Genomic DNA, 25143 nt, shown 5'->3' with positions numbered 1-25143 from the left:
GTGCCTTGGAGCGGCAGAGGCAGATGTACGAGCAGGAGCTGCAGCAGCTCCGTCAGAGACTGGATGTGTCGGGTCTCCCGGCCAGTGCCGCTGCTGTAACATCACCGGGCTCCCACAAACGTCTGCGGCGGTGGAGTGAGGACAGGTGAGGGCGGGGCAGTTTCTCCTTTTGAAAGAGAAGTGCATATTCAGATACTTCATAAAACCTGCGTTTGTTGTTCTGTGGTGCAGAGAGGCAATGATGACTCGCAGCCTGCGCCGCCTCAGGGAGCAGATCGTGCGGGCCAACCTGCTGGCTCAGGAGGCCAGCTTCATCGCAGAGGAACTGAACAAGAGAACAGAGTATCTGGTCACTCTTCAGATTCCTGCTTCTAATCTGGACGCCAACAGGAAGGTAGAGGATATATAGTGTGCCTTCAAAGTCCCTTCACACCAGGCTTTAATTTCTGACCAAGTGTTAGTGGATTTTTCTACACCTCCTCTTTTTTTCATAGCGTGATCTGGTGTTGAGCGAGCCGGCCGTTCAGGTCCGTCGTAAAGGTAAAGGGACGCAGATCTGGGCTCTGGAGAAGATGGAGAACAGGCTGGTGGACATGAGAGAGCTCTACCAGGAGTGGAAGGAATTCGATGAAGACAATCCTGTGAGTCGAGAGTGATGACAACCTGATGAGTTGGTGATTTATAATTTGTTGGCACAGTTTTTCATCCCCATCAGTCGTCAGTCGATATCTGTCAGAATTTATAATTTTGACATTTTGAAACTGATTTAAATGCTAAGAAGCTGGGATGCAGAATAAGTAGAGAATACTGTATGTGCAGGGAAAACCAAGTGGTAACCGGGTCGTGACATCACCCATTCAAAAAAAAAAAAAAACCTGATCTCCTGTTTTGAAACCTCGACATTCACATTTTGGTCAGTGCCATATTGACTGGATGTTCACAGATGTCACCCAGAAACCAGGCTCCTGTTAGATAATCCTAACAATCACACTGGAGTGTTTACTCATACTAAAGTATTTGGATGCCTGACCATTACACAAACAGGGACACACCTTTTGGAAGACTTAACCTAAGGTTTTTAAGTGTTTCTATGTGAATTTGTGTCCATTCATCCTGTAGAGCATTTATGAGATCAGGCACTGATGTTGGACGGGAAAGCCTGGCTCTCAATCTCTGTTCCAGTTCATCCCACAGGTGCTCGATGGGGTTGAGGCCCAGTCAAGTTCTTCCACACCAAACTCGTCAAACCATGTCTTTATAGTCCTTGCTTTCAGTCATGTTGGAATACAGAAGGAATTCCTCAAACTGTCGCAAACTTCAAATTGATATGCTGAAGCGTTAAGTTTGTCCTTCATTGGAGATAAGGGCCGAGCCCAAAGCCTCATTGAAACACCTGAATTCAATACTTAACACGTGTATGTGCCATACTGTATTTTTTTTTTTTTCTTTTAAATAAGGAATATAATTTACAAAACTGATCATGCGCTGTTGAAGACCTGAAACTAGTGATTGAGACCATTAACTCCTTAGGAAAATGTTTTACCGACGTTATAAATCAAGTGAAATGTAGGTTAATTTTCCCACAGACTTCCATTCAAGTGGAGCTCATTTTGTAACCAGTGGAGTCTGTTTTAAGATATCCTAACTTTCTGATTAGTAAAACCAACTTTTACCCAGATTTAGTAAATAAATTGAGACATAGACATCAAAAAGTCCAAATGTATTTCCAGCCTAGAATCCATATGCAGGACGATTTAATTTCAGGTTAATTAACCAGTCTCGCACCATTACTGCTCTGCTTTGACCCTTAACCAGGTGATGCGGTCCTATTTCAAACGTGCCGACCCGTTCTTCGACGAGCAGGAGAATCACAGTCTGATCGGCGTGGCCAACGTTTTCCTGGCCTGTCTGTTCTACGACGTCAAGCTGCAGTACGCGGTGCCCATCATCAACCAGAAGGGAGAGGTAAGAGTGTGTTCTGCCATTGTCACCTGTTAGGTGTGTTCTTCTGAATCATGTCGGGTTGCAGATGACACCAAACGGATTAATTTTGTCGATCCATTTAGCATTTGTTTTTGATGATGAATTAATTACAGCTGCACTAATCAATATTTAATGTGTGTAACCATTGATCCAAAGCTGCGGTTGTTGGCAGGTGAGCTGGAAAGTTAGTGGATTTTTGTTTTAATCCGCAGGACAGAAAAATACTCACGTTTTTAGCTCTGTCGTCTGAGCTCCTCTCATCAGACGAGCATGGACGAATACAATACCAAAACAGAGAGTAATCTATCATCTCTGAAACCCTCTGCTGATCTTGACAAATGTTTTATTGTGTTTATTATACAACTCGTTTCCTTGTCTTTGTAAACGTGTGCAGTGATTGGTCAAAACTCCCCTGTGATGCTAGAGTCTCGGTTGCGAGGCTGTAAACGGCACAGAGGAAGAGCAAAAGTCTTGTTTTCTCTCTCTCAGTTGACTTGATTTACATTATGCTGGAAAGTTATTACAGGATTGTTATCATGGAAGAAGTCCTGCCTGATGTACCTTTTAATTACTGTGACTCACAGAGAATTATCACTCATGTCATATCATAACAGTTTCCCCTCAGATCTATTCTTACAGCTCATTCTTCTGGTGTTTTTGCGGTTAAGAGTTGTTTTTGTTTTTGCAATTGTGTCGTCTCACTGCTCTCACTGGGCTTGTTTTTAACCACAGCTGTTTACTGTGAGAATGGCACCAAGTTATTATTCATTCATTGATTTATGTATTAGATAAATGCAGTTTAACATAGTAACAAGACAGAGGATGAAGCCGATGTGCCGCACAAAGAGCTTATAGCTATTGCTGTTTTGACACATTTAGACACTTATTTAAGAAATGTGGTATTTGGAATTTGGTAAAGGTGTCAAAACTAAGCAAATTGTATCTTTTTTCAATATGCAACAATGATGCCAGTGGACAGGCCTCTGCCTGATTATATAGGGAGGCCACATGTCTGATTTGGTATGGGTGTTTTTGAGCCCATGCTGTTATGTAATATTATGAATTAATATTATTTTAGTTGGTGAACAAGGGAGTTCTACTCAAACTAGAGAAGAATAGGAGAATGAACATTGTACTTACATACATAAGGTGGCCAGTTGCACGACTGTAAATGGGTGCTAATGTTGTTCTATGTGGGTGTGTTGTGTAAATAAGCATTTGTTTATACTATTTTTACTAAGTTTAAGTATTGGGAGAATTGGACTGGGCTGAAAATGTCATAAAAATCATGAAAAATGTCAGAAGCAATTACAAATGCCAGAAGAGAGAAGGGATAAAAACAAAAAAACAAGCCCTTGTATGTGTCTATAAGAAAATGTCAATTAATAAATTGTTTTGGAAAAACAAAACAAGCCTTTAATTTTACAGTTTAATGTTGTAAAACTGTAATTGGCAAAAATAAATATATATTTTCTACTGGATATGTCGAAAATGATTTGATCATTTTCAGGTGTTTCCTGTTTAGTAGAATAATCAAATGAAAAAAAGTGTTAATCAATAGTGTTGTGTGATACAATCCAGAAATGATATTTTTATATAGTTCTTTAATAATTATTTTGAATATGTGGTTTTCAATAATACACTAACATATGTCTGAATATGTGATTAAAAACATCATCTGTATGTTTTATCTGTGTGTGTGTGTGTGTCAGGTGGCTGGACGGCTGCATGTGGAGCTGTGGCGGGGGACAGAAGGCTCTGAGGAAGAAGGGGGTCCAGTGCAGATCCACAACACGGATGGAGATTCAGTGGAACGTAACCTGGACTGTGTGGTGAGAAAGTGGCTTCATTAACGTACCCGACTGTCATTTATTCATGTAGAATCGAGTTAAATCCAGGAAGACGTCAGGGTCTCATTCACAAGAGAGACTAGTTTTGAATGCTGTATAACGACGTTTACTCACAGACAGACTTAACAATGCATTCAAGTGTCTGATAAACATACTTTAAATATGTTTCCAGTAACCATTAAAGTGGAAGTGAGTTCAACTTCAATCTGAGGTACTGCCCATGGGAAAATACTGCAGTCAGAAATTAATTATGGATCTGGCAGGCAGACGGATTGTTGTGTCTGCTCTCTATCATGACTTTCTCCAGCTCACTGTGCTGTGAAATGTGACCATTTTAATTAACTCAAAGTCGACTTAATATCGTAGTTATCTTTGTTAGACTTTGTTTTCTTGGAAACTGAATAAATGGGTTGTTTGAGCCAAAGAATAATACTTTAACAATACATCTCTAAAGCAGCCTTATTTTGGCACGTTATACTGTGAACAGCTGAGGTTCTTGTTTGCACATTGGAGTCTGAGGCTCAAACCAACTGCAAAAATAGTGATATTTCTCTGTTGCTGCATGTATAACAAAATATCCTCATCCTCGCTCTCTCCCAGGTGAAAATCCTCCAGGCTACTGGTCTTCCTCGCCATCTTTCCAACTTTGTCTTCTGCCAGTACCACTTCTGGGGACAAGAAGAGCCCGTGTTCATCGCTCCAGAGATGGCACCGTCCACTTCTTCATCTGACACGAGAGACCCTCAGTGCAGCGTGGTCTTTGACAGCACCAAGGTAAAAACAAAAAACACTTGAAAAGCAGTGTCAATAAAGACGCAGGAAAAGACAGAAAATGTCAAATTTACTCTCTTTTCTGTGTGTGCAGGAGTTGTCTGTGCCAGTGTCGGAAGACTTTGTGGACTTTTTGGCTGAAGGGGCTTTGGCCGTCGAAGTGTTTGGTCACAAACAGGAAATCCATCGCAGAAACCTGGCGCTCTGGGACCTCGGGGTGATCCAAGCCAAGACCAGATCCCTCAGAGAGAGGTGGAGTATCACTATCACTATCAGTGAAATCCATGCAGACGCAACACAAACACACTTGTCACCTGGACGAGGAGTACTGAAGTCTGGAACACTATTAATATTAACTTGTAGTTTCATTGTATAATGTGTTGGAATTAGTTTTTAAAAGGCAGTAAAGACATTTTTCAAACCTGTTTTAACTGAGCCATAGTTAAAATTAATAAAAATAGTTTTTTTTTACTTTAAAATTTGGCTCTTTAATTATATTCAAAATAGGTTTTTGTTTGTTGGTGTTGTTTGTTTGTTTTTTTTCCAATCAAAATATTAAATAGTCATAGTGATATCAAACTGACATTGCTGTTCACACTCAGTCACACATTCCAGATTTCCCAGTTATTTAAATAATGTAAGATATAAAATGTCTTTCTCACATATACATCAGAAACTTTGACTTAATCTTTGAGAATCCAAAAAGACACATTTAATCAAATGCATATCCCCAGGAAGTAATGAATTCATATTAGTTAAGTGGTTACATTTTTCTGTGTGGCAACAAAGTCAGCAGAGATGTTCTTTTATCAGTTTACAGACACTTTAATGTCAGATCTGACCGCGTTGTGTCTCTCACCCGCAGGTGGAGTGAGGTGACTCGTCGGCTGGAGTTGTGGGTGCAGCTGATGGAGCTGAATGAGGCCGGAGAGTTCACAGCTGTGGAGGTTCTGCCCGCCAAAGACGTACGCACTGGAGGAATCTTCCAGCTTAGACAGGTATCATCATCGTCCTCATCATCATAGTCATCAAAGAGCCTGGATTTATGTTGATTTGTCACTCAAGTGTAAATCTGCTCCCTCAGGGTCAGTCTCGTCGCGTCCGCGTGGAGGTGCGGCCCGTGTGTGACTCGGGCACCATGCCCCTCATTGCTGCCTCCGTCCTCTCTGTGTCCATTGGAGACGTCAAGGTCCGACAGACGCGTCTCTCCAGAGGCAGTGAATTACACTGGGTGAGCGAGGAAAGACAGTCTGCTGTGTTGATATGAGAGGATTTTACATTACTTCTTCTAAATGTTTCTCTGGTTTCATTTCAGGGTGGTGATGAAGACATGGACAGTTATCAAGTAAGTAAAAAAATAAATAAATAACGGCTTTATAATAGGCTTGGGACTTTTGTTTCTCCTGTGAGAAGTCTGAATGTGTGTTTCTGCCTCTGTGTGTGTGTGTGTGCTCATTAGGAAGTGGACCTGGAGAGGATGAGAGAACAGTGGATGGTCACGCTCACTCAGAGGCAGGAGTATTTGGACCAGCAGCTACAGAAGATAGTTTCCAAACCAGGTGAAGCTGCGGATCACACTCGGCAGTCGACGTTTATGATCACAAGCGCGTGCTCCAGCAGCAACATTTCCACTTATCTATTTTCTAGTCTGTATTCACTTTTTATAGATGCGTCTCATTTCCACCTGTGCTTCAGTTTTAATGATCGACTGAATTTTGACCTTCTCGTATTTTTTGACAATTTCTAACATACATGCAAAATCCACATTGCAGCTGTTACTAAGTTATTATTTACCATTTAGAACAAACTATTGTTGTTATTCTAAATAGTAGACAGTTTCTGTCCTGTAAATAATCTTTATGTCATCCATATAATGTTATCAGAACGATGATGTAGTGTGTCACAAATGTGACAAATAGGATAGCGCTAAGGTTTTTTTTTTAATTGATTAATCTGTTGATTGTTTTCATTGATTGATTAATTTGTTCTTTAATTTGTTTGTTTTCCTTTTGTGCATAAATCAATGAAAACAGAACATATTGATGTTTAAGAAGCTGAATTCACAAAAACTTTGTTGTATAAAACAAACCAATTCATCAATTATCAAAAATAATAGGGGATTCATTTAGTAATCAAGTGATAATCACGTAATTGTTGTTACAACATGTTCAGATTATTTTGAGAATAATTTCTTTGGACAACAGAATATAAATAGAATAATAGTTAATAATCGTCCATCACCCTGGTCTACTGCAGAACATTTATTACCACATGTATGAGTGTTAGGTTGTTTAACGTCACAAAAGGTGTCTTTTTGTTGCTGTTTTCATGAAGCACCCCCATATTTGCACTCCAGATAAGTCAGAGGATGATGTTGAGAGAGAGTCCCAGCTGCTGGAGTGTCGTCTGACTCTCACAGAAGAAAGAAACGCTGTCCTGGTGCCGTCAACTGGCAGCGGCATCCCAGGAGCGCCAGCAGAAAGGTAGCTCAAAGTCCAACGCAGGCAAAATCTTGGTAACAACTCGGAGCCGTTGTTTTGTCGCTGTGCCGCTCAGGATCAGATGTCATGGACGTGGTTTCTCATCAGTGTAATGATGTTGCTGTTTCTCTGCAGGGTTCCTGTCTCTGGAATGGAAACACACATTCCTGTCCTGTTTCTGGATCTCAGTGGTGTGTTTGTTTGTTTTTGTCCTAATTCAGTCAGATCCTCTGTTCTTGGAACCAACAAGGCCATAAACACTCTGTCTTTCTTCTCTCTCCAGCTGATGATTTCCAGTCCAGTCTTTCATCGTCATTGGCTGGGGGACTGGACGCGGTACTCAGTGGGGAGAATGATGACGAGTTCTTTGACCTTCATATTGTTAAACACTACAATCCAGAGGTGCTGAGACTGTAATCTCTGAATCCCAGTTGAGAATACAAATAGTTGATCTTTGTGACAAATTTCCCATGATTCTTAATGTGTCCAGATAAAGGTGGAGGCTTCCTGGGACTCGACGGTTCACGAGTGCCCTCAGCTGAGTCGCGTGGCGTCGGGCGAGGGGGTTTACCTGACGGTTCGCACTGTGGTCCAGCTCAGCCACCCGGCTCACATGCAGCTGGTCCTCAGGAAACGCATCTGTGTCAACCTCGTCGGGAAACAGGTGGGCTGTTTACTGCTGACATGACCTGGTCACTGTCTCCACTTTCATTATCCCATGTGCACTAAGGAGATGAGTAGAATTGACATGTTGTTGTTGTTGTTGTTGTTGTGTGTCAGGGTTTTGCCCAGAGTCTGCTGAAGAGGATGTCTCAGCGCAGCACCATCCCCGGCTGTGGGGTCACGTTTGAAATAGTCTCCAACATCCCAGGGGTAAGAACTGGACTCAGTTGTTTGTTTTTTTTTCCAATTATTAAACAGTAAATTACTCATTCACGTGTTGACTCGCCTCGGCACGGCACGGCACAGCACGGTTATTTATATTTATATATATATATGTGTATGTATATATATGTATGTATGTATGTATATGTGTGTGTGTGTGTGTGTGTGTGTATATATATATATGTATATGTGTGTGTGTGTGTGTGTGTATATATATATGTATGTATGTATATATACATATATATGTGTATATATGTATGTATGTATATGTGTGTGTGTGTATATATATGTGTGTGTGTATATGTGTGTATATATGTATGTGTGTATGTATATGTGTATATATATACACACACACTCACACACACAGGTTAAGGTCTTGTGTGAAATAATCCTGCTCAAATAAAAAGACAAAAGTATTTGCAGCAAAATAAAGGTGAAGTATCAGTAAGTGTAGTGGTTGGGTGATGACTAATGGGAGAGGAAATAAGGAGGAAATAAGAGTTCACGTACACAAAGCTGTTTTATGCTTTAATCATGTGAGAAATCCCATTTTGGTGGAGCTGCCAGCGACTCAGACGTCTGAGATGTGAACAGACTATACGACACCAGAAGTTGCATCAAATATGATGAAGTAGAAAGTAGAACGTTTACCATGAAGGGGAGGCTGAAGAAGGTCAGGATGCATCAAAAGTAGAAATAGCCTGGATTGAGTATAATTGAACTTAAGTGCAGCACTTGAGGAAATGTGTTTATTCTCTACCACAGTTGGTGCAAGATGTAAGATATGGAATAAGGAGAAGGTTGTTCATATTTTAAGGCTGTACGTCTGGCTTTTTAAAAAGCTCCAAATAAACCACAATACATGTTTGTTTTCTATTCATCATCAATATTTTCATATGCCTTTAGGTCGACAGAAACTTTATCTTCCCCACAACTATATTTCAGTTTGTAAAACATGTCAAATGTTAATTGGTGTGTGACGATAGAAGCAGAATAAAACACATAAGACACTTTATACATATAACAATACAGCATGTGCGCCTAAAATATATATATACTGTATGTATATGTGTATATATGTGTATATATGTATATATGTATATATATGTGTATATATGTATATGTATGTGTGTATGTATATGTGTATATATGTGTATATATGTATGTATGTATATATATGTGTGTAAATATATATGTATATGTGTGTGTGTGTGTATATATATATGTGTGTATATATGTGTATGTATATATATGTGTATATATGTGTATATATATGTGTATATATGTGTGTGTATATATATATATATGTGTATATATATGTGTGTATGTATATATATATATGTATATATATATATATATATATATATATATATATATATATATATATATATATATATATATATATATACTGTATATATCTGCAAATTAGTTTGAGGAACCAAAAATAATCTCTCACGCCCCATCTGTGTGTCCCAACCCAGAGTTTTAGAATCACTGTGTTAGAGGCTTGATGCTCCTATAATTACTGTATGTTTGTGCTTTAGTGCAGCAACTCAAAGACGCAAACTTAAGTCATTAAGAGAGTGGTTTATACAAATTTTGTAATGGAGCATTTAGTCCACTCCTGCATATTTTTAAGAGCTGTTAATATTAAGGTAAGTGCCCATGACTTAAATTATTTGATGTGAAAGTCAATAAACCAGAGTAAATCAACACTTCCCTGTGTCCCTGCGTCACAGGACATCCACGGCCCAGAGGACAGAGAGATGTTGGCCAGGCTCGCTGCCAGCGCTGAGGACGACCAGTCAGCTGACAGTGAAGCAGCCATAGAGAAATACCTGCGCAGCATCCTGGCTGTGGAGAACATCCTCACGCTGGACCGGCTCAGACAGGTCAGGGGAAAACATCTTCATCAACACCTGAGGCTCTGAGTTTGTCGCCACAAGCCACTGCTCCTCTCAAGCATCAGCACATTAAAACCTCATTGTCTTTTCCAGTCGTCGTGCAGTTTGTAAAATGTCATCCCAGCATGTTTTTATTCCCCTGACTGACAAAAAACAACCAAAGGAGAAAATGAGTCTGAGGAACTCAGAGGTTCTGAGTGAAAGCACATTTAATGAATCATAGGATTTACTGCTAATGTCACAGGAGCATGGACGTCTTTCATGTTATGTTTGTATTTAATGATTGTGATTGTAATTCTGGACTGGTTACATGATCCTCTCTGTGTGTGTGTGTGTGTGTGTGTGTAGGAGGTGACTGTGAGGGAACAGCTGGGGGTCAAAGGGAAACCTCCCCAACGCTGCCTGAGCACTCCAAATATCAACCGGGTAAGTTTGTTTTCTACTTGGATGATCCTGCTTTAAACTTTAAAGGGTGTCACTGAACATGAAAATGAACAAATGAATCATCATTTCATTGAGATGCTGAAAAGAATTTTATTAGTTTGACTTCCTTATATTTTTCTGGATTATGTGACTGTTTTATTGTTTTTATTGTGGATCTGATGGTTTAAGGTCCTACTGTGTAAAAAAAAAAAAAAAAAAAAAAAAAAAGGTGGTTGCTTTCCAACAAGGATAAACTCTTGTACATTACCATAAGTCACATCAAATCTGTAAACTTTGGAAGCAGAATAATTGTGACACTGTTGGAACTTTGTTTTTATGCATCATATCATGTGTTTCAGTCCGTGTCTCATCCTTATTTATGGTTTTTCTTCACGCTGTTATGTTACAGCATCGCAGTGATACTGTAACCATGCGATTAAGGAAGGGTTGGGTTGGCCTGACATTTAGGACTGCAGGGAAAACATTGGTCTGGTTACAGGAAGGAATAAAAATAAACATAAATTGATGGGGGAACAGGCTCTGACACAACAGCCTTGTAAATCTAAACACTGCAAACTGCAGCATCAGTAACTCACACGGGGCTCCTTCTTATTCTGGGGTTAACTTGTCTCACTGCTGTTGACCTGTCTCACTGCAACTAACCAGTCTCACTGCAGCTAACTTGTCTCACTGACATTAACCAATCTCAATGCTGTTGACCTGTTTCACTGCTGTTGACCTGTCTCACTGCTGTTGACCTGTGTCATTGCTTTTAACTTGTCTCACTGCTGTTGACGTGTCTCACTGCTTTTGACTTGTCTCACTGCTGTTGACGTGTCTCACTGCTGTTGATGTGTCTCACTGCTGTTAACTTGTCTCACTGCTGTTGACCTGTCTCACTGTAATTAACCAGTGTCACTGCAGCTAACTTGTCTCACTGATATTAACTTGTCTCACTGCTGCAATTAACCAGTGTCACTGCAGCTAACTTGTCTCACTGACATTAACCAGTCTCACTGATGTTAACCAGTCTCAATGCTGTTGACCTGTCTCACTGCTGTTGACTTGTCTCACTGCTGTTAACTTGTCTCACTGCTGTTGACCTGTCTCACTGCAGTTAACCAGTGTCACTGCAGCTAACTTAGCTCACTGATATTAACCTATCTGACTGCTGTTAACCTGTCTCACTGTTGTCACAGTGCTGCTAACGTGTCTCACTGATATTAACCTGTCTCACAGTGCTGCTAACGTGTCTCACTAACACTTGGGCTCTGAACCTGTAACTCTTTAACCAGCTGACAGCCAGCAGTCTGGATCTCTACTCCTCTTCTCATCAGCTCAATGACTTGAATGTGAGTCATGTCAACTAATCTTCTCATTTTTTTTGTATTTAATTATGATTGTGTATTATTTATTTAAAATATTTAAACACATTAGGTCGTTTACACTAGTGGCGGCTCGTATGATTCACAGCTCAACTCAGCGCTGCAGACCTCAGAGGTTTGTCAGAACTCCAAGAAACGAGCATTTGCTCCCTTTTCTACATGTTAGTGCAACTTATGATTATAGTACAAGTATAAACTGTATTAACCAGGAGATGAGATGAATAAAGAAAAGATGAAATGCTTTACATATATCACACTTTCTCTTGTTGGGCAAGTTATATAGTTGAAAGTAAGGTTCAGTACCTTGTTGTTATTCTTTCTGTAACCAACAGAGTCTGCTCAAGGTCAAAGATTACACGTAAATGCTGCGTTCAGCCATATTAGCTGTGTTTATATGTGTGTGTGTGTTCATCTTGTCTGTCCTCCTGTGTGTGCAGAGCTGGAAGAGTCACCAAGACCTGTGTGTGGTGCCTCCTCCTCCTCCTCCTCCTCCGTCCAGACGCACAATGCCCAGTTCTATATCCCAGAGTCTGAACCCAGAAACAGGTACGACCAATAAAAACCCTTCATCTTCTAACTTAGTTGTCCTGTCGTTGGCTTTGGATCTTTTCCCCCCTTTCCTCTACATATAATGTTTTCCCCTATGGCCAACTGCATCTGTTCCTTTACTCTGAATCTTAGTTTGTCACTTGTCTTCCTCTTTGCTAACACATTCCTCCCCGTCTTTTATCTTTGTTTCCTGCTCCTTCTTCCCTCTGCTCCTGTTTTCTTCACTTCTTTCACTTCCTACCCCGGAAACCTCCTCCTCTCTCAGTGCATTCAGGCTTTGCCACATCTTATCTCTCTCCAGTGAAGGCCGTGCCTAAGCTGCTCAAGTCGCTGCTTCCTGGTGGGAAGGAAGATAGTCGAGCGCAGACGGCTGTCCCTCAGCAGGTACATCCATTCTTTCCTTTCATTTGTGCTTGAATTCAGTCTGCTCTCTTATCAGTGCTTTAAAGTTTACGTGCATCGCCGCAGCCTGAATCTAAATATACTCTGTACTCATCAGCGGCGAGTCCCACTTCTTCTGTCGCTATGGAAACAGAGCTCATACAGATGGAAACGCTAAATGATAAACAGATAAAGTGTGTAAATGTCTCTGTGCCCAAGATAAGTGGTTTTCAGACATTTGCAAAAACACAGATGATAAAGTAGAAATGGAAAAGTGTGCTTTTAGCTCAACCCAAGTACATTTTCAATCAGTGGCTTCAGTAAATGTACAGACCGCTTCTATTTTTGCACTCTTTTGTAATATGTGGTGTGTTTCATTATAAATGAACACCATTACCTGTCCGTCTGCACTCTCTGACCCTGAGAAAACATTTTAATTATGTTGAATTAAGAGGAAAAACAGGCGTCTCTCATAAATGAATAAATGCAGGAGTTGCTCGGGTCTCTCGGCAGATCCTGATCCAGACCTGTGAGGTTTTATCCGGGTTTTTATGCCTGCACAACTGTCCCCAAAATCACTCCAGTAAAAGTGAAGCTGTTTCCCAGTCCCACCATCACGCCTCACTGTGTGACTGCTGTTGTCCATGTGATGAACAGTGACTGATGTTCACAGTGTTTGGATATCTGCGCAAAAATTACCATTTTTACTTCTGGTCTCTGGCTTCATGCACTCATTGTGCTTCCGTTTAGCAAACTCTAATCAGGCTGTCATATTGCTTTTACTTAAAGTGGCTTTTTTTTTTCTTTTCTTGCTACTCAACCATTAAGGCCTGATTGTTGGAGTGCTGCAGCAGCATGTTTGACTCTGTTAAATCTCTTTGGTCCTTGACTTTGACCCTTTGTGTCAGGTTCTGGTCAAACTCCAGTGAGAGTCGCGCCTCCTCCTCCTCCTCCTCCACACTTATTATTATCTGGACCATAGACCATAGAGTTGTCAGGTTTGAGGGGCAAAGTGTCACGTTTATCCTTTTTTAATACAGTAAAACACAATACAGTCTGCAAAACTCAACTTAATTTATCTTCTCTCAGCATTTCTGTGGGGTTTTAAAGGCCCTTAAATGAATCATCTGCATTTTTGGCCTTAAAACATTGTAAATAAATAAGATTACGTACAAGGTCTTATGCTTAGGTCGGTATTAATTATGTTTACATTCATTTAGAACTACTTCCATCATGAGTGGATGCATGGATTTTTCCTTTTTTTTTTTAATTAGGTTATTGAAATCTGCCCAAAGCTTGTGACATTAAGCCTCAAAATGTCCGTCTGGACTATTTAACCACAAAAGGGCCAGAAAATGTCCTGTGAGTAAGTGCTTTTGCTCATTTTTCCAACAATAACTTTCAATATCTGGCATTTATTTACAATTTGCTGCATGTTAAAATAGTGTATTAACAATATAAAATGAGGGAAAACTAAACGTTTTATTCAGAAAATACGTTTTGTGTGTTAAATTTGAAATTTGAACAGTATAAACATTTAAAATATCATTTGTTTGAGTCAAAAAATAGAAATGATGTACTATGTTCCTGTGTTTATAAGTTGCAACTTCTCAGCTTTCAGAAACTGTTGGAATTTTTCCTACAGCACAAACCGCTGTGTAATTATGGTAATGCAACGATGAAAGTAATAACTTTAGTTTATAGCTGAGGTAACTCATCCTTTCAGATTATCTCTCAAAGGATTCACAATAAAAGCAATGACGGTAATGAAGGCTCAGATCCTGATGATACTGAAATATCAAGGTATCAAGAGAGAGAAATGTAAGTCATAAAGTATCCGGGAAAAAACTTGACTGTTAAGTCACCACTTTACATTTGATGAATCATAACCAGTGTTGTGAGTGATTGACGTGTGCGTCTAAGTGTAATGTTTGTGAAGAGAGCAGACACTTGCACACAAACACCCCCTACCTCCCCCCTCCCTCCCCCACCGTGGCAGGAGCACACTGTGTGTAGAGGAGGGTTAATTAGGAGCAGGTGAACCTCGACGCTCCCTCACCGCCTCCTCGTCCGCTGAGCGCCAATCATGTGCCACTGTGACTGTGGAGTCTGCAGCTTTTTCGTCGCCGCCAAACACTTACAGAGTCTGATTTGGCTGATTAGCGCCGCGAGTCGTGGAGAGGAGCTAATTTGGGAAAGCATGTGCCGTGGTGGTGTTTGGCTGCGACTGAAAAAGACGTCAGGTCCTTGTTGGTACTTTGTTTCCGAGGTCGTCGCACCTCACCCACGTGTTTGTGTTTCCAAAGAAAACAAAGGACTTGCTCTATAGTGTTTGTAAATGGGATGAATGAATAATTTTAGGCCTGATCTCAAATCTGAATTGTTACAGTAGCCAGATTCAGACTAATCTGATTTCATTGGAAAACGTTGAAGCTCCAGGTTCAGATTTCCCTTCTGTACTTCTGTAAGTGGGTCATAGCAGGTTTATTTACGTATTCATGTTTATATCTCATATTTAAAAAGGATTAGCACTGTAGCAAGTGTTATTTAAATAAGAGTTAAAAGCACATTTAGTTACATTATCGTAATGTAACTAAATGTTATTTTTTTTATATAATAATATTGTAATAGGGAGATAATATTTCAGTTATACTATGTTATTTCCATATAAATATACAGGTAATAGCTTGGTAAATGTAATAGCTTCACACATTTACCATTTTCTGTGTTGTTGCCAAGCTATTACTTTGTAGAAGTAAGATTAAGTTCCCACAATATTACTCCCCTAAAAAATCATTACAATATTCTTATAGGAGTGTTTATTTATACTGCACACAGCAGCCATTTTGTTTCCTCCCCGTTCACAAAGGAGCGATAATGAGTCTGTTGATGATGTTTTGACACGTCACCGTAGCAACGTCACAGGTTATAATGACGGCTGTGTTCCATTCAGCTTCCTCAGTTTCAGGGTGTAAGCTGGTTCACTGTCAGGACTTGCACACAATGAACAGAGCCAGAGTATCGACTGTACGTACAGCACTGTAATAATGAGTAGTTTCATCCTTTTTCTGATAAAAACACATTTTAAAAGATGCTAATCTTTAAAGGGCCTTTCTGCACGGAGTTGGCACGTTCTCGCCGTCCCACAGTCCAGAAACATGCAATATGGGGATTAGGTAAATTGGACGCTCTAAATTGACCATAGGTGTGCGTCGTCATCGCGATCAGAGCCAAAGACGTGACCCGAATCCAACTTTTCAAATTGGACGAGAAGCGTCTGGAGAACGAAGCGTTGACACGCTCAGCGTGCGGCGCGCCAACAGAGTCAAACACTCGCCCTGATTAATATTCCGCCGCTGTGTCTGTTCAGCACACAGTCGAACAATCGTCGTAATTCATTACACATTTTTTTCCAGTTTGTTTTCCTTCCATTACCCTCTTCAGAAACTTTTAAGAAACTGTTGAGATGCAAAATCACACAATATTTAATCAGCTGTCGGATCATATTGAGTGTGAAAGAGGTAACTGGAAGGTTTGAATAGGGATAAATGATAATGGGTGCAATTATAATTACGCTGCAATTATCTTGATTGTTTTACCAGTTCATCGTGATTATCTGTCTCAGTGATCTGATGAGCAAATATTTTTATTACACTTTCTGCATCTCGTATCAACATCTCAACCGCTGATTACTAAAGTAAATCAACCTCTTTTTATTGTTATTATTCATTTTCAGGGCTTTGTTTCACTAAAACGACGATTCACAATTATGAAACATATCTGTGCATTTTATAATACAGTAAAACAGCCGTCATGTTAGTGTCTTATAGCAGATTAAGTTCCTCTCACGTGTTCTACTTCTGTTCTGCTGTCATCACCACACACACACACACACACATAGGGTTGTCCAGCTATTCTTCCTAGGACATTGCACTGATCTCCATTTATTTGGGCAACCTAAACAAAGCCTGATCCCTAACCTTAACCCAACCACAGTCCAAATCTTAGCCTTAAAACTTCACCATTTTCTCAGAAATGAGCTTCTGCCTCATTCAGACCAGGTTTTGCTCTCCATGAGGTCTACTGGTCCTGACAAGGTCAGTGTTTATGCCAGAAAAAAGTCCCTAAGATACAGTTGCACACACACACACATCCTGTCTTAATCTACAGGCTTGTATTTACATCCAACCTTCTCCTGATAACATATAGAAATCTGCTGTTTTACCTGAAATGACGTTGATTTCTTTCAAACTCTCCTCCTGTCGCAGATCTTGCCGCGTATCGTGGTGCAGTCGGCCAGTGTTGAGGAGGGCATGAGCAAACACCAACAACCAGTGAGTTCTCCAACCCCCATGTGTCTGTTATGTACTGCCTGTGTCATTATGAAAACCCTTTGTAATAGATGGAGGAAACAAAGAAGGTAAAAAATGCATCAATTATCGGCCACAGAACAAACACCACATTGGTCGACCTCAGTGCTTTATGGAAACCCATTTCTGCCACTTGATGAAAAGAAATTATGAGATACTAAGTCAAAATTATGAGACAGCTAAGTCAAAATTTTGAGATACTTAGTCAAAATTTTGAGATACTAAGTCAAAATTATGAGATACTAAGTTAAAATTATGAGATAAAAAGTCACAATTATGAGATTAAAAAGTCATAATTATGAGATACTAAGTCATAATTATGAGATACTAAGTCAAAATTATGAGATACTAAGTTAAAATTATGAGATAAAAAGTCATAATTATGAGATACTAAGTCATTATGAGATACTAAGTCAAAATTATGAGATACTAAGTTAAAATTATGAGATAAAAAGTCACAATTATGAGATAAAAAGTCATAATTATGAGATACTAAGTCATAATTATGAGATACTAAGTCATAATTATGAGATACTAAGTCAAAATTATGAGATACTAAGTTAAAATTATGAGATAAAAAGTCATAATTATGAGATACTAAGTCAAAATTATGAGATAAAAAGTCATAATTATGAGACAAAAAGTCAAAATTATGAAATACAAAGTCAAAATTATGAGATAAAAAGTCATAATTATGAGATACTCATAGAATTATGAGATAAAAAGTCATAATTATGAGATAGCTAAGTCAAAATTATGAGATACTTAGTCATAATTATGAGATAACAAGTCATAATTATGAGACAAAAAGTCAAAATTATGAAATTAAAGTCATAATTATGAGATATTAAGTCAAAATTATGAGATACTAAGTCAAAATTATGAGATACTAAGTCAAAATTATGAGATACTAAGTCAAAATTATGAGATACTAAGTCATAATTATGAGATAAAGAGTCATTTTTATGAAACAAAAAGTCATAATTATGAGATAGCTAAGTCATAATTATGAGATATTAAGTAAAACTTATGAGATACTAAGTCAAAATTATGAGGTACTAAATCAAAATTATGAAATAAAAAGTCATAATTATGAGATATTAAGTAAAAATTATGAGGTACTAAGTCAAAATTATGAGATAAAAAGTGATAATTATGAGATAAAAAGTCATTATTTAGACTTTTTTATCTCATAATTTCGACTTTCTTAGAGGATATTTTTATTCTCAAGGCTAAGTTTTATCTCTCTCTTTTTGTTTTCTGGCAGAAATGGGCTTCCATACTGTAGTACTTGGTTGTGATGTTAATTTTCCTCGAGGGAGCTCCTGCTTTGTGAATGAACTTAGCTTTATTTGGAAAAATCCTCACACTTGCTGACAAACACCTCCTAACTATAATTAATTTGGAGCTTGTTTCAAGAGCAGAAATCCTACAGCCTGGTAATGCTGTTTGTACACAGCTGCTGAAGAATAGCTGTAATTTTCTCAGGTAATGGTTTTATTTATTGTCTGCTTTTATTCTGGTTAAGGAGAGGGGATTGTAACTGGAAAACTGTTTCTACTTCTATCCTTATTTGGACGACTGCTCTCCTGACTCTTTGTTGTAATTAAGTAAATAAGCCAAACACTGTGTCACAGTAAAGAACAGCAGCCAGTAAATACAGTTGTGTAGGATTAGACGTGATTACAAATGGTGTGTGTGTGTGTGTGTGTGTGTGTGTGTGTGTGTGTGTGTGTGTGTGTATGTATATATGTGTGTGTATATATATATATATATATATATATATATATACACATATATACACATATATACATGGTGAAATGTGAAACTAATACAATTGTCACCATCTCTCAGGTTCCCATTGATGAAATTATTCCTGCCAACATCGAGACAGAAATCCCCAGATCTGTGCCTCTCCCGCCGCCCATCATCCCAGAAACGGAGGAATCCTCGCCGAGCCCGGTGAGCGAGGACTCCAGTGGATACATGTCCACCAGCGTTTCCACGGCAACGCTGTCGGACGTCTACACACTGAGCTGGGACCTGCCTCAGTTGTCGAGCTTTGACATGGTGCCGGATGAAGAAGAGGAAGCGACGTACGCTGACACTTATCGTCGATTCTTACCTGTGAACCAATCAGAACCTCAGGAGTCATCGCTGGCAGCTGCAGAGCGGGTCGAGTCGCCACTTCCCAATGAATGTGACACTCCATCAGATTCAAATCTAAGTCCGCAAGAACCACATCAGTCTCTGTCGGTCCCGATGGAGGAGCCCGATTCAGCTGCAGAGTCGGACGCACCAGGCCAAGACGAACAAAAACAAGAGTCCACAACGGACCAGAGTGGATTAGACAATTTGGAGATATTAGAAGAATCAGTGGAATCACAGCAGAATGAAATCAAACACGTGGAATTACCACAAATACACGAGTCAGGATCAGAAACTCCAGTGAGAGAAGAGCTCAAACCCACAGAAGCTGAAACACAACCACCTGAACAAGAAGGTCCGAATCAGCTGGAATCAATAACCTCAGAGCCTCAGGAACCAAAACCAGACCCAGAAGTCTTTGACAGTATTCAAGATCCAGACACAGCTCCTGCTCCAGAACCATCTGAAGACCCAGCTCCTGCTCCTGCTCCAGAACCATCTGAAGACCCAGCTCCTGCTCCTGCCCCAGAACCATCTGAAGACCCAGCTCCTGCTCCTGCTCCTGCTCCAGAACCATCTGAAGACCCAGCTCCTGCTCCTGCTCCAGAACCATCTGAAGACCCAGCTCCTGCTCCTGCTCCAGAACCATCTGAAGACTCCGCTCCTCCACCTCCAGAGGAACAGCCAACTTCTGAGGCCTCAGATCCAAACAACACGACCTCATCTGAAGCAACAGATGAGCTTCAACAGGAAGAACCTGCCACTGCATCTCCAGAGGTCACCACAGCTCCCGACAGTCAGCCTCCCTTACCCGCAGCCTCCGCAGTCAGCAACCCCTTCAAAATCCAGAAGGTAAAGTCCAAAGACCTCAAGTCCTTCCATCGTATGCTGGACGAGGAGGACCCCGGGGCCGGGGATCAGGCCAGCAGCGTCAACCTCTCTGTGCCGGTGGAAGGTCTGGAAATCATCTCTGACTCTGAGGAGGGAGACGCAGCGACGTCCGCTGTTCTTCCCGAGTGGCTGAAAGAAGGCGAGTTTGTAACTGTGGGGGCCAATAAGAGCGGGACTGTACGATACGTGGGACCCACCGACTTTGCTGCAGGTACCTGGGTGGGAGTAGAACTGGAGGTACCAGCAGGTGAGTCTTTCTGGTCATTCTCCTACAACATTTGACTTTGATTTTGAGGGATAGTTGAGGACAAAATACAGGTTTTAGACCCTTAATAGCCTGGGAACTGACGTTTGTCGGCTGCTCATCCTCTCACACCGAACTCCATAGAGAAATTAGTGTTTTTTTAGTTCATGGAGACACAGGAGTTGCCAGTTTACTGCTGTCTCGTTTAGTGAATTTGTGTCGCTCGTGTAAAATCCAATTAAAGGATTTCAAACACAGACGTCACAAATGAAAACATTTAAACTTACTAATCGAGGCTGCAGTGGCTCAACATCTCTTATGCACCGGGGACGTAAAAACGCTGATTTTCTCAATGGAATTTGGTGAAGAGAGAGAACAGTTTAGAAAGTGACACAGATTTTCACAGATTTTACACTTTTATTACTTTTATTAGGTAAAATAATGTAAAAACCCAAACTTTCTTACGTCAGTTGTAACTTGGAACAATCTTTTCTTGATCTTCTTCATCCTCCTCCTAGGAAAGAATGACGGCTCTGTGGGCGGCAAGCACTACTTCCACTGTAACCCAGGCTATGGCGTGCTGGTGCGGCCCAACAGAGTGACCCGCTGTGGAGCCAAACGCCGCCGCCAGCAGCAAAAGCGCCGCAGTGCCAACCTCTCCGGGTCCAGCCCGAACCTGGCAGCGCTGACCGCTCTGGCTAAAGGTGACGCCAGCGGCGGAGCAGCAGCAGCGAGCGGCGGCCGCAGCAGAGGAGAGAACAGGAAGTCCTGGAACACTTGAGGCGCATCGGCGTCTGTCCGCCGTCACTCAGCGGCTGGCTGATGTGACGATGGGGTAAGTTTGACAGAACAGTGTTTTTAGAAAAGGCAGATTTACTCCAGGAGGCACAAAGTGAGTCAGCCCACGCTGCTCTGTTGGAAGATGAAATTCATCACGAGTTCATTGGAGTTCATTATCATTATTATTATTATTATTATTATTATTACTACCTGACGAAACATAGTGATTAAAAAAAAACATGTTTTAGGTTTATACATGCTGCAATTATCCATGTCTCTGTAGTCAGTGGATGAATCACTTTTGTGATGTATTTATTTGAGCGATACGACATAGAAATGAAAGCACTGCCTCAAGATCACCACATTTCTTCCTTTTCTGCCAGTAATGACTTTTATTTTTGTGCCTTACAATAGTACGACTACTACATAGCCAATGTGCCTTACTACGACGACAACAACACTATTGATCCGTGACTGTTAAAGCTGCTGTAGGCAGGATTGAGAGGGAAAAAAAGAGTTTAATCTGCAGGATTATTCAGGTCTCTGTCCTTCATATGTGACATAATATGATGCCATCTCTGCAGATACTGACAGACACTGTTTTATTGTCCAATTCTCTTTACTTTTTTATTTAGGGTTTTTTTGTAGCATAGGAAGTTGTTGCTGGTGCTGGATTAGCCACATCTGTGTGTTATGAAGTTGAGGTAAAACAGCCAATAGGAGCATCTGTTGTCTGTCCTGTGATTGGTTTAAATCTCCCATTATGTGACAGATGTATCAAAGGTTTGAAACAATAACACGAGCGAGCCGTCATGTCAAAGGGTTTTTATGCAATTATCCATCAATCGCGCCAAAGGAGTCCTCTCTACTGTTCCTTTTACTTTTTATTTCTGCCCTTGAAATGACAAATACTACATAAGTTTTAAAGAAAAATCAGCGCCATCCTACAGAATGTGTGTGAAGATTGAGAGTGATGTCATTTTAAAGAGAAGTGTGTGTGTGTTTGTTTTCTTCGTGATTTCTAGTTTTGGGAGCTTTGTGACGTGAGCGTGGTAAAGCAATTGTTTTATGCCTCTGCATTCAAGTTTCTCAGTGTGACCAGCTGAATGCTTATTTATTAAAATATGTGTATAATACATTGATTATGAAAAGAAAAAAGAATCAACTTTTTTTTTAATGATGTTTAAATAAATAAAAGTAATGAATGATAAATGTCATTCCGCTCCTGTTTGATGCTTTCGTGTGAATGTAGATTAGAATCACTGCAACCAAGAAACGGTGTCGTTGATATAGCTTTATTTTCTTGTACATTTTTATATATCATACTAAAATAAACACAAGTTAAAAAAATGAACAAAGAAACTGTACAAAAAAATGTATATATACTACATCTTAATTACAGAACAGTCTACTGTCCAAAAAAGGCACTAAATTCTGAAATGGGCAATACAGTAATTGTGAACTTAAGTAGATTGAAGATTGATACAACAGCATTCAGTCCTCTTTCTCAGAGCTTTATCAGGATGAAGTGGATGGTGTTTCACTGGGGACACGGACGGACATGTAGACGCGCTGACCCTGACACACCACACGAGGGCACCCCGCCGGAGTAAGCACCTGTAAGCAGGTTTCAGTCCATTTGTCTTCGCTCTGTCACCAGTTTTTCCCTTTTGCAAAAAAAGCACAGAATTTTCACTTCCTGAGCACCTGACTGACACTTCTGTCTTCCAGCTCCTGAATGTTTCCGTCACGCTGCTAAAACACTGCTGGATTATAACTTGTAATTGCTAATTGGGCCACGGCACCGTCTCTCAAACACGAAGGCAGTTCAGTCACAAGTGTCTTGCACTGAGAGAGTAATCTCTGAACGCACTCTGGATTTCTTTTTCCCTTCCACGCAATAATCTGTGTCGGCGGGCGTCACACCAAACTCCAAAGAACGATGTAATACTTCAAGTAGAAAATGGTCTTTTGTCCACACTCACTGTGTGTGTGAGTCATGAGAATCCTAATCGTCATTACAGTTTAGTGTCGGTGGCTCAAAGTTGTCAGATTCAGAGCACTTTTAAAGCTGCCGTCAGTGAAACACTTCAGTTCAAATCTGTGCAAAATAACAAGTTTAGAAGACGACGCAAAAGCTTTGTATCATCACACAAAACTGACATTTTTGGAGCATTAAAATGTTAATATTCAACGATAATGTCAGCTTTTATGCACATGCTCCACGTTTTTCTGTATTTCTTAGCAACACAGCGCCACACACAGGCCTGGCATGTGTATTACAGTATTAAGAGTCATTATGGGGGTTATGTTTTTCTTTAAACGATGCCGTGTTTATGGTGTTTAACAAACAAAGTTCTGTCCACACCGATCATTCGTAAACTGCATTTTCTGATCAAAATCAATCGGTGTTGCCACGGACTGTAAATGAAAGCTCCGCCCCCCCTCAATTAACACTTTCAAAATGCGATGTGTGGAGGAGAAATCACTGACAGGAGCTTTAAATCAAATCTGAACAGTTTTTAGTTTTTAATAATTAATTCAATAAAGGACAAAAATGTATCCTAAGTGTAGTTGTCGTCATCAAAGTAGCCATTTCTGACATGTTGTACAAATTACACACAGGAAGTTCCTGTTAAAATGGCGTTTTTTTTCTCTGAGGTTTGGTGTGACACTTGTGTGTGTATATATATATATATGTGTGTGTGTGTATATATACTTAAGTAAATATACTGGAGTTCATATGTGGTCAGATCTGGTGTCAGCAGCAGCTGTATTTAAAGTCTTTATTCACACCAGCCGTACACACTGTATAATGGACGTCCTAATTTATATTTCAAGCTTCGTCAACCGGCGATACTCAATTGTCATAAGGTGCATCGTGTTTTTTTTTCATCTTTCCGTAAAATCGCTAACGAGCTCGGACACAAACGGGGGGGGAGGGGGGGGCGACTGTTGTTCAGTCAACTAAAGGATGACACGAGAGAAAGAAATAAAGCATCTTAAATGATGATAGAAAAATAAGCGTGATTAACAATAAAAGCATCTTAAAACATATTTTTCATTCTTTTTTGTACATTACCAAAAAAAGAGTATAAATACATATCGTTTTTTATCTTTTAACCTTTTCTTTTTCAAAAAACAAAAAAAAGGTCCCAGGTACTGAGTCACTGCAGCACAGCTTCTTATGTCCGGAAGAAGTTGAATTAAATAGCGTTAACTAGACTAAGAGCGCGGGATTGGAACGTATTCTACCAGCAGGACACACGGACAACATTGTCCGTTACGTCATTTAATCCCGCTGTGTCGAATATTTTCACAGTTCTCCAAAACCACCAGGAAAACAGAACTTCCTTTAGAGAAACTCTTCGCATTTTGGGAAATATCCTTTTTTTTTTCTTTTTGCCAAATCAGTAAAACTCATCGGTACGCTAAATGTGAAGCTAACACCAGGAGGCTGTTAGTGGAAGCATGAGGGGGGGGAAGAGCCAGACTGAATCCAAAGGTCACTTAGCACCACCTCTACATTTACACCTAATTATTGAAATCATTGCATGTTCTGTCGCCACTGTAGCGTTTATGTAGCCGAGCAGTTTCCCTTCTGCCTGCAGTCCAACAACCTCTTAGCTCCAGTTTCACGTTCAGTCACCATTTAGTTTCTTGTCCAAAATCATTTCCCAAAACAATCTACTGGTCGAATAATCTTCTGCCGACAAAGGAGAACATCTCTGCTCGTGACCTTACATTGACCTTGATTTAAAGATGGTTTTGGAGAACGTCCGGGCAGCGCGAGAAGAGGAAAAGGCGGACGATTATTTCCCGTTATCACCACTTAAAAGCGCCTTTGACTCCGATTCCCTTCAAAGTGGTGCTTTGAACGTTGAGGCTTCACAGATGTAATAAAAACAAATCATTAAAAACTCTTTCCAGTGTGAATAGAGTCTAATTCGATACCACTGATATGAGGAGAAATAGAAAATAAATCTTGTCAAAGCACATTTCTGTCGGCTATTATAAAGACGCAGCGTCACAGAACAAGTAGTAAATAGCTTAGGGGTATTTTGTCGACGTATGAGTGGCTGCTGCTGCTGCTAATAAT

The 25143-nt window shown here is 40.1% G+C and overlaps 1 protein-coding gene across 4 annotated transcripts in view; it reads left to right on the top strand.

Annotated features, from left to right (window-relative positions):
• LOC131443358 (kinesin-like protein KIF13B) overlaps positions 1-22261 on the top strand; it is a 39858-nt gene extending 17597 nt beyond the window's left edge. The window contains exons 19-42 of one of the 4 annotated variants that reach the window (XM_058612913.1): positions 1-145; positions 232-394; positions 495-641; positions 1816-1965; positions 3696-3815; positions 4434-4607; positions 4699-4856; positions 5470-5602; positions 5689-5835; positions 5920-5949; positions 6064-6163; positions 6961-7087; positions 7220-7275; positions 7368-7486; positions 7575-7748; positions 7865-7957; positions 9709-9861; positions 10222-10299; positions 11592-11648; positions 12119-12227; positions 12496-12614; positions 16880-16945; positions 18836-20267; positions 20783-22261. The exon at positions 1-145 is cut by the window's left edge and continues 57 nt beyond it. In XM_058612913.1, the coding sequence (XP_058468896.1) occupies positions 1-145; positions 232-394; positions 495-641; positions 1816-1965; positions 3696-3815; positions 4434-4607; positions 4699-4856; positions 5470-5602; positions 5689-5835; positions 5920-5949; positions 6064-6163; positions 6961-7087; positions 7220-7275; positions 7368-7486; positions 7575-7748; positions 7865-7957; positions 9709-9861; positions 10222-10299; positions 11592-11648; positions 12119-12227; positions 12496-12614; positions 16880-16945; positions 18836-20267; positions 20783-21045 (4313 nt within the window). In that variant the 3' untranslated portion in view covers positions 21046-22261. The remainder of the gene's footprint in view (positions 146-231; positions 395-494; positions 642-1815; positions 1966-3695; positions 3816-4433; positions 4608-4698; positions 4857-5469; positions 5603-5688; positions 5836-5919; positions 5950-6063; positions 6164-6960; positions 7088-7219; positions 7276-7367; positions 7487-7574; positions 7749-7864; positions 7958-9708; positions 9862-10221; positions 10300-11591; positions 11649-12118; positions 12228-12495; positions 12615-16879; positions 16946-18835; positions 20268-20782) is intronic. The other 3 variants (XM_058612915.1, XM_058612916.1, XM_058612917.1) reach the window with 3 other exon arrangements.
• The last annotated feature ends 2882 nt before the right edge of the window (positions 22262-25143 follow it).

Source organism: Solea solea, chromosome 17, assembly GCF_958295425.1.
Source record: "Solea solea chromosome 17, fSolSol10.1, whole genome shotgun sequence".
Classification (NCBI taxonomy): domain Eukaryota; kingdom Metazoa; phylum Chordata; class Actinopteri; order Pleuronectiformes; family Soleidae; genus Solea; species Solea solea.
The sequence above is the reverse complement of the archived record's forward strand: the minus strand, read 5'-3'. Positions and strand labels throughout refer to the sequence as shown.